Source organism: Anolis sagrei, chromosome 5, assembly GCF_037176765.1.
Source record: "Anolis sagrei isolate rAnoSag1 chromosome 5, rAnoSag1.mat, whole genome shotgun sequence".
NCBI classification, from domain to species: domain Eukaryota; kingdom Metazoa; phylum Chordata; class Lepidosauria; order Squamata; family Dactyloidae; genus Anolis; species Anolis sagrei.
Window position 1 is genome coordinate 108,264,714 of NC_090025.1, and position 10,199 is coordinate 108,274,912.

A 10,199-nucleotide genomic window follows, 5' to 3' on the forward strand; every position below is an offset into this window, starting at 1 on the left:
GGGAATCCAAATCTTCTGCAGAATGTAGCATAAGACTTTACTGCTAGGCTCACAGATTGTTGATCTCAGCATCCCAGTTCTTCAAGATATCAACCAAGATATCTAGGTCTTTCGAAAAAGCCCTCTCCATAAACAGGCGATTAAGACACCATTAATGAGCCTTTTGAAGAGAAACCAAAACTTCTGAGTTTTGTAAACACTACACAGGCTGTAAAATATCTAGACAGACTGAGAATAAGAAGAAAAACACTGAAAAAAAAGCTGGAAATACAAAGTGCTTCAAAAAGATGAACCTGATTTGAAATCAACATATCTCTGCAACCACAAAAGGATGGAGCATAGAGTTCCAAATAATTATTGCTAGATGCCTCTCCCAGCACACAAACAACCCCTAACCTCAGTCAATCACAAGATGGCAACTACACAACTTAAGGCCTAATGAGATTATCTCCATTTGTGGAGTTATTTTTTAAGATTGATTTCTGTCTCAAAATGGTTAGTAAACTATTTGTAACTTTATACTGCTTTGAATTTGGGACCATCATTTTGAAACATCTTATACATAACAGAGCTTAAGACAAGCCATTTGTTGTCATCTTCTCTCTCTAGTCCAGTGGTTCTCAACCTGTGGGTCCCCAGGTGTTTTGGCCTACAACTCCCAGAAATCCCAGCCAGTTTACCAGCTGTTAGGATTTCTGGGAGTTGAAGGCCAAAACATCTGAGGACCCACAGGTTGAGAACCACTGCTCTAGTCTTTGTTTTTGTCGGACTCAACAATAAGAAAGTGACTTCTCTGTATGCAGCTGAACTAGTTTTCTTTTGAATGCACATTGCCTGGCCACTCCATGATGTTGGCTCAGCTAACAGTGATGTGGCTAGATTCATCCCCATCCAGAGCAAAGGCAGCCTAATGTATGCCTATGAGTCATAGGATGCTTCTAGGCATGTCATCTTTATGCCCCCCCTCCCTCCAGGATTGTCTCATTGCTCAGCAAGAAAAACAATCAAATGATTGTTTGCCATACCTGGAATAAAATAGGGCAAAGTCCTGGACAGGCCCAAAGGAACAAAAAAAGAAATTGACTTTTCAGCCACTATTGATTTTATATGAAACATATGTTTATACTTTTGAATCTCGTGCAATCCTTGTGGAAAATTCCTTGGACCTTTAAAATTGCCACCCCGAGCTAGAGCTGCTAGATTTTAGGTGCTCTGCTGGCAAGAGAAGTTTAATTCGAATAAATACTAAACACTGGGTCTAAAGTAGAACTTGAGTATCTCTGCTACATATTTGCTTTCTTAACTGAGTCCTGGTGGAATGCTCTTGATGAAGACAAATTAGATTCTGAGGGAACATGAAAAATGGGATGTGTTATGCTCAGCTGTAGGCCTCACCTATCTTTCCCTACTGCATTCGCCTTCCTCATAGATATGCCAGCAAGGGGTTTGAGATGCTGAGCATACAGAGTATATGCTGAGTATATGCCAGCAAGGGGTTTGAGTTGCTGAGCATACAGAGATTGGAAAAGTTACTTTTAGGGGTGACTGCAACTCCCAGAACCCTCCAACAGGATTCGGGAAATTATCCTCCAAAAATTTCTCATATCTGGAAATCTCCAAAAACGCCCACCTTTATTCTGCTAGCAATCCAATTCTGCCTTTGCGGTGGCAGCTGCAGCACTTGCTCTTTCATCTATCAGATATAGTATATCTCCAACCTTGTTTCTTTTATGTCAACAAGATGTGATGCTCGAAACAGACTAAGGATCTGTGAAATGGTGGAAGGTATAGATTTGTGCTGAGTACTATACTTTGCTTTCTGCCATTTCGTAGATCCTCAGACTCTCTCAAGTCTTACGGCTCATACACGAAGAAGTTGAAGGTTGGAGAGACACTAAAGATCTGCAAAATGGCAGAAGGCATATCTTTATATGCAAATATTGCTATTCCAGAAGCTGAAATGTAAAACACTTCTGGTCCTGAGCATTTCAAATAAGGGATGCTCAACCTGTATTTCAAGCTCTGTGAGCATATATGTGTTTCTTGCAAGAGTTCAAGGCAATTCAGATGCACTGTCTCAAGAGTGAGGCACATTTGAACTTCCAGATGGTTTAGACCAGTATTTGTCAACCTGTGGGTCCCCAGATGTTTTTGCCGTCAATTCCTAGAAATCTTAACAGCTGGTAAACTGGTTGGGATTTCCGGGAGTTGTAGGCCAAAACACCTGGGGACCCACAGGTTGAGAACCACTGGTTTAGACTGAAATACTCATAATGTCATGCCGGGAGCTGAATTCCAAAACAGACTAATACTGACTTTCTAAAGTCAGTATTAGTATCCACACTTAATTCAGATAAGTTAGCTTGTCTGCCTGGGACATTTAAAGGCACTTGGATAAATCAAGCATTCAGAGGTTTCTCATTAATACAATTGCTATAAATCAATGCCAGTTTTGTAGTAGATAACAAATTTGCCTAAAACCAACATGTCAAACTGGCAGAATAATAAACTGTAGTCCTAAGTGTTCACAGTAGGGAAAATCTGCTTGGTAATGAAATGCCTTCCCTCCTGAATCTGGACACAATTTTAAATGGCCCCGGCCCAATTTACCTTTCCGAACACATCTCCCCCTATGAACCATCGCGGAGATTAAGATCCTCTGAGGAGGCCCTGCTTTTTATCCCACCATTGTCACAGGCACGATTGGTGGGGACAAGAGACAGGGCCTTCTCGGTGATTGCTCCCCAGCTATGAAAATCCCTTCCTGGTGAGATCAGGTCAGCCCCCTCCCTCCTGTCCTTTAGAAGGGTGGTAAAAACTTGGCCGTGGGACAAAGCTTTCGGGACAGGGCAATAAAGCAGCAATAGGAAAGATGACCAGGTCAATTAGATTTGACACGGATGACTAGGACGGTTTTTAAATGGTGTATTTTAATATTTTGATAAATGTTTTTTTTAATGTTTATGTATTGTATGTGAATTTGTGTCCCGGCATTGAATGTTTGCGTGTACCTGCTGTACTCCGCTCTGAGTCCTCTTCGGGGTGAGAAAGGCGGAATACAATTTTTAAAAATAATAAATAAATAAATAAAATCCTAAAATGTACTGTTATAGCCAAAATATAACCCCTAACCACAAGATGAGGGCAATATATAACATCCTAAAGTACCAGTAATACATTAGGTCTTCCAGCCCCTTACAATGCAGTGTGTAAAGCCCAGTCTATGAATAATTAATCTTGGTATTAGAATGAATTCACTGGATATAAAATACAACTTAGCTAGAATAATATCTGTGTATGATAGGAATTGCTGATATCACCTATTGTGTGCTTCATAGGGATAAGTGTGCGATCAACTGTTTCGGCTTATGTGACATGCTTACATTTGCATATATCTGTCCTTGTCTAATAGCAATGATTTTTTTAAATGCATGCAAAATTGAAATGTTTTCTGTATTGCAAAAAATATTTCCTAAGACTTTCAAAAACTTTATTCCCAGGGACCAACAGCATATGTGCTAACTTGGGAGCAAAATCAGTATGTAATTTGGAATCCCAGTTGTGGCCGTTTCTATGGACAGTATGATGCTTTCTGCCCATTACAAAGTGTTGGCTGCTTAATTTCCTGTGACAATGTAAGTCAATCACATTTATGTATCTGTCTTTTTATCTTAAGAATCTATGAAGCTCCTGGGTCAAGCCCGTGACCCATTAAAGCAACATAATTTAGGTTATACGCAGATTCTTTTTACTAAGTTGTCTGTGCCTGAAACCCAGTCTTCAGATGCAGAAGAAAGGGACAACCCTGTTTCATCTAATGGTCATCTTTTTGGCTAAATTGCCTTGCCAAAATTAAGGTTTACATTAGATTTGCCTAAGAGGAAGCTCCTTCAGTAGCGGCTGGAGCTCCTATTTGAGGGACAGTCACTTCTCATTTAACTGGTACACTCATTAGTCATAAAACACAATTTAAAACATTTAGCACACATTATAAAACCATGAAAAAATCATTAAAACATATAATCACCAGTGACCAAATAAATATAACCAAGTAAAACCAAGTTGCTCTTCAGGTCAAAGTAGAAACTTAGTACTTGTTTGCTGTTAGGGAGTATTAACATCCTATATTCTCCTAGGTTTGGTTCAATGTTCAACAGTACGATTCCCCACTGAGAATAAGCTTTGATGTCACCAAATCTAAGCATTGGAAACCCTTTTTTTCAAGAAGTCTACCATTCCCTGGTCTTGCTAGTGTGCAGGTAACAGAAATTTTATTCAAGCATTTTCTAGCATAGAAATATATTTGTAGCTTTTCCTCCATGTTTCTGTTTTGATTTTCTTGAGAGGATTTGAGACAAATCCTAAACTGGACTTTTACTGTGCAGTTTTAGGAAACGTTTGTGAAATTGCATGCATGCACATGTTTGTGTTTGTGTATATTGTTCTCCTTCAAATAATAAACCAGTCAGGAACCTGTACCATTTTTCTCCAATAATAGAAGGCATAGTTTTTCAAATAACACTGCAGATTTATTGCAGCACATAGAAGAGTTTCAAGCAGACTGGGTTTTTAAAATCATCTTTATTGCATGATTTTTTAAGTAATTATACATTAAAATTTTGGGTAGGATGGGATGGTGTGGTAGGGGTTTGGATGAGAGGTGGGGAAAAAGAAAGGAGAAAAAAAAGAACCAAATGAAAGAAATAGGGGGACGAGGAGGGAGGGAGAGAGGGGCTTTGTCTTCCAGTCCATTCCACAAGTGGGTTTCTCTTCCTAAAATTTCTCATAATTTTCTCACAGTTTTGCACCAAATGATATCTTCTTTCATATTTTATCAGCCTGAAGAACTGTTCTACCAACCTGCAGACAATGCAGCTGCACTAGATCTACAGAGCAGGTAATCTTGCCTGCTGTTTTGCAACCACATTAGCCATAGTCTATATCAGGTGACCATTGACTTTCAATATCTGAGTTTTCCAGGCTGTATGGCCATGTTCCAGAAGCATTCTCTCCTGATATTTTTCCCACATCTACAGCAGGCATCTTCAGAGATCGTAGGTCTGTTGAAAAATAGGCAAGTGGGGTTTATATATCTTGGAATTTCCAGTGTGGGAGAAAAAACTCATCTGCTTGAGGCAAGTGTGAATGTTGCAATTGGCCAGCTTGATTAGAATTTAATGGCCTTGCAGCTTCAAAGCCTGGCTGCTTTCCTGCCTGGGGGAATCCTTTGTTGGGAGATGTTAGCTCGCCCTGATTGTTTCATATCTGGAATTCCCGTTTTTTTAGTGTTCTTTATTTACCCTCCTGATTTTAAAGTTTTTTATCATACTGATAGTCAGATTTTGTTCATTTTAATGGATTTCTCCTTTCTGTTGAAATTGTCCACATGCTTGTGTATTTCAATGGCTTCTCTGTGTAGTCTGACATAGTGGTTGTTAGAGTGGTCCAGCATTTCTATGTTCTCAGATAATATGTTGTGTCCAGGTTGGTTCATCAGGTGCTCTGCTATGGCTGACTTCTCTGGTTTAATTACTCTGCAGTGCCATTCATTTTCCTTGATTCATGTTTGGGCAATGTTGCATTTGGTGGTCCCTATGTAGATTTGTCCACAGTGGCATGGTATATGGTAGACTCCTGCAGAGGTCAGAGGATCCTCCTTCTCCTTTGCTGAATGTAGCATTTGTTGGATCTTCTTAGTGGGTCTGTAGTTTGTAGGTTGTTTCTTCATCAGCTTCCCTATGCGATCAGTGGTTCCCTTGATGTATGGTAAGAACATTTTTCCTCTGGGTGGATCTTCATCTTTACTTTCATGGCTTGTTGCTGGTCTTGCAGCTCATCTGATGCCTGCCATAGATGCGGGCATCAGGAGAGAATGCTTCTGGAACATGGCCATATAGCCAGAAAACTCACAGCAACTCAGTGATTCCAGCCATGATAGCCTTTGACAACACAGTATCAGTGTCATTCTTTTTGTATTAGTTGATACATTGCAAGTGTGTGCTAAATAACCCAATAGTTCTCTCCATAAAAAAACCCAATCTCTACAGAAAGATCTCTTGTACTATACGGAGAATCTACATCCTTTTTTTGATATGTTTTTTTCAAATATATGCAATTTTTTGTATGGAGGCGCATTTTATCATATAAGCCCTGCTCCATTCTCTCCTGAACAAAGTTTAACTCAGTTTGCCACTTGCTTATGAAATATCTGGATTGTGGCTTTTTGAAACTGGTGGTAGTTTAATTGTAATTCTGACCATTCATGATGAGAGCCATTAAATCAAATGGATTTATCGGTGTTCATTAATCATTCACAGTAAAATTCAATGAGTTTCTTGTAGGGACTCACCAACAGAATTCCAGTCACTTATTTCTACTAATGTTTTTAAACCACATTCTATAGGCAGAAGTCAGTCTCAAAAGTCTGGGTGTCCTCTGGGTAACGTTCATGCAGACGGCCAATTCTCTCACACCAGAAGCGACTTGCAGTTTCTCAAGTCGCTCCTGACACAAGAAAAAGATCTCAAAGTCAACCAGATTTCCTAGTTGTTTCATACTTTGTGAATCCAGTGTTGCAATGAATCTGCAAAAATTTAACAGCACCTTTTAAAACTATTTTATTCAAATTTAGACTTGAGAAGATACTGAAAGAAAAGATCATGGAATGGCGGCCAAGATACTTGACACGTTGGAACAGATATTGCACTTCCACTCTTCGGCACTTTTTGCCCTTGCTGGAAAAAAATCAGGGCAAAGATATGGAAGATGACCATCAGGTCGAACTTCAGAAACAGCTGGGAGATTACAGGGTAGTGTGTCACTTTCCTGTCCCTCAAATCATACATAGATCCTTGAAATATTAAATTGACACGGGGATTATAGATGTGGTTTAAAAAGTGTGCCTGGTTTGCATGCACCAGTGGTTTGCATGCACCAGTGGAGCTGGGGAAAGGTAATCTTGATTGTGGAGCAAAGTCCCCAGGCCAATGGCATCTCTTGGTGGCAAAACATTTTTGGAAAAATTAACACTTTAGAAGAGCATCAGATAGTAAATTTACTATCAGCAGATGGTGCCGTGGACCAAGAGAAGAAATATCATATTTTATTGTACAAAATATACATTGTAACATCATTAAAGTATGTATGTCTGCTGCTTCGGCAAACCTGGGATACTGTCATTGGCCAACTGGGTGTGGAAGCCGTATTGCTATAAATTGACATTCATCATCCACAATAATTTAAGTTCTAAGGCAGAAACAATCTATATTTTATTATTAAGCTAACCGTGAACCGGAAAGGTATTGTTTTAAAAACAGCTTTAATTCCTGTCAAGTCCAGAAGTGATTTGCAACCTGTTTTTTCTTAGTATAATTTATAGTGGAACTACAGGAATTGCTATTTTGCTGGAGATTAAGTATTCCCAGTATAGGGAACATGTGACCTTCAAGCTTTTGAACTGCATCCCCCCCTCACCCCAGATCTCTCTCCTAGCTATGCTGGCTAAGACTGTGACCGAATTAAGCATGCTATTAGTTGCCAAACCTCATCCAGTTTCCCACTCCACCTCAGCCTGGCCATGGTATTTCCCAAAATTGCATCACAGGTTATTGGCTAACACTTACCTTCTTTTTTCCTTATAGGTGTCCGGGTTTCCTATCCACATGCCCTTTTCAGAAGTTACACCTTTAATAGAGGCTGTATACAGCACTGGAGTTCATAGCATTGATATTCCCAATGTCGAGTTTGCGTTAGCAGTGTATGTTCACGCTTACCCTAAAAATGTTCTTTCAGTGTGGATTTATGTTGCTTCATTGGTTCGTAACAGGTAGACGCTTTCCTACTTCAATTTTTATCTTGAATGCTTTCATGCATTTTTATCTGCTCTTTTTAGTATTTGAATATGCATCAGTTTGTATTTTAAACTGAGAAGGCTTTGTATTTTTATACACTTAAAATAAAGTCCAGTGTAGGCCTCTTCAACCAGTGGTTTTCCAGCTGTTTGGACCTCCAACTCTCAAAAGCCCCAGCCAGCTTGTTCAATGATCAGGATTTCTGGGAACTGGAACCCACAGGTTGAATAGTCCTGGTTTAGTGGCTTAAGTCTGGCATGTTTTAGCCAAGGCTTGGAAGCAGGGCTGGCCCTGCCATTCAGCAAAATAGATGCAGTAGATGCTTGGAGGAGGGAAAGAACACTGGCAAAGTGTTGGAGTTCAGAAACCTATGTACAATCACTCAGGTTGGCACTGACTAGAATTATATAAAGAGAGGAGGGGATCAGGAATCATATCCCCTCCTCTCTTTATATACTTCTGTGTACTGATCAAAACTATCAAAATGTATCAAATCACCTTAGTACAAGGCTTGGAAAAATCGAGTTTTATGGTTTTAAGAATTCATTTCCTCGGTAGTTTTTTTCCAATTCCTGTAAATCTTGTTCAGATGGATTTGGTACCTTTTGGAAACAAGCTTCACATTTGTTTTCATATGCTTTTAAAATACCATTTCACATTTAATTATAGGATCGGAACATGTTAATTTGAACATCTTAATGAACTGATCTGTTGACTAGTCTATGAAGACCACATGGTTACCATCATAAATAGCAGCTTACCTTCTCCCTCCCCTAAGGCACTTTAACATAGGAAAGCTGATGAGTCCCCTAGTCCTACAATGGGTTAAAAAAAAACAACCAACCAACAACAAAAACTCTTGAAATTCCTCTTACTGACCACTAGATATATTTGCACACAGTCCCAAATGTAAACTGTATTTTTTCAGGATGAAAGTCAAGAACTGTTTCAGGCAATTTTATTTATAGAAACCTTGATTGTTATTTGCAATGTTTTATACTTTTTGTAATTAGCACAATCCAAAACATTGATTAAAATAATCCTTGTTCAAATTGAGTCTATGGTCAATTTTAAAGCAATGGTTAATCAAATGCTAAGCTCTGTAATATACAGTCAATTCTATCCTTTGTCCTCTGTAATTCATCTTTATACCAAGTGCTGCACTGACTTGGTACTTCTATAGCTAGCTGTATAATAGGGCTGGGCGGTTTCATTTCGTAATTTCATAATTCGTTAAAAATTCGTTATTTTTTTTATAACGAAGCGATAACAAACCATTCAGGAGCAACTAAAAAACGAAACGAATTTTTAAATTCATTTCGTAATTGTTTCGAATTCGTTTCGTTATCGTTTTGAAATCGTTTCGTTATTATTTCCGCATGTCTGGGGCAAGTTTTATAGTTGTTGTTTGTTTAATCAGTGAAAAAAAATTATAACTATCACACCAACAGTCAACAACAGAGGGAGAGGGAAGCTTCAGAAGTTCCCCCTGTCCCATTTGGAGTTTTTTTAGCGTATTGCGCGGTCGTGTCCGCCATTAACGAATCGATTCGTTATTGTTTCGTTATTGTTTCGTATTGTTTTGTAATTTTACGAAATTTCGTAAATATCAAACTTTTTAAAAGAAAAATTTCAGAATTCTTTTAAAAATCGAAACGCAACCCCCTCAAAAAAACGAATTGATTTTAGAAACAAATTTTTCCGTGGTTGCCCAGCCCTACTGTATAATATTAAAATTCAAAGTTTAGACATAGACAGTTGATTTCCTACATGCAGGAAGTTTAATACATAAGTAATGTATTTCCAGAGTGTCGAAGGGTCCACTTCCTCTCTGCTTTCCTCCCTTTTTTCTCTTTCCTTTGTCTCCTCATACCTTTTCCTCTTTTCCTTCTTCTCCTTCCTTTCTTTCATCCCTCCCTTTCACACCCTCCCTTTCACACCCTCCCTTTCCTTTCTTTCCCTTCTCCAGCTCTGATTGGTCCTACCTCACATGTCTTTGTGCTTTTTCCTCCCTTCCTCTCATACATGTTGTGTTTCTTTCCCAGTGATATCACAGGCCACTTGACCTGGCAACAGCCTTTGGAGCATGCATATATGTGTGTGTGTGTGTGGTATAAAAATTTTCATATCAGATGTTAAATATTTTATCAAGAACATTCTTTTTCAAATAGGGTTATTAGCAAAATCTTTCTACCATCTTAGTATAACAGGAAGCATTTTAGTGTACTTCAGTCTCCATCATGTAGGAGTTCTCAAAATACACAATAGCATGTGACCCACCATAACACAGTTGCTAGATCAATAGCGCTCTTTCCAGTTAATCTACATTTCCCCCTGAATCAAATGAAC

At 38.8% G+C, this 10,199-nt stretch overlaps 1 protein-coding gene across 9 annotated transcripts in view; it reads left to right on the plus strand.

The window, feature by feature from the left end:
• CC2D2A (coiled-coil and C2 domain containing 2A) overlaps window positions 1-8,902 on the plus strand; it is an 82,489-nt gene extending 73,587 nt beyond the window's left edge. For all 9 annotated transcript variants that reach the window (XM_067468975.1, XM_067468981.1, XM_067468977.1 and 6 more), the window contains 5 exons: window positions 3,501-3,635; window positions 4,137-4,259; window positions 4,839-4,897; window positions 6,632-6,809; window positions 7,641-8,902. In XM_067468975.1, coding sequence (XP_067325076.1) covers window positions 3,501-3,635; window positions 4,137-4,259; window positions 4,839-4,897; window positions 6,632-6,809; window positions 7,641-7,829 — 684 coding nt within the window. In that variant the 3' untranslated portion in view covers window positions 7,830-8,902. The remainder of the gene's footprint in view (window positions 1-3,500; window positions 3,636-4,136; window positions 4,260-4,838; window positions 4,898-6,631; window positions 6,810-7,640) is intronic.
• Window positions 8,903-10,199: the final 1,297 nt, after the last annotated feature.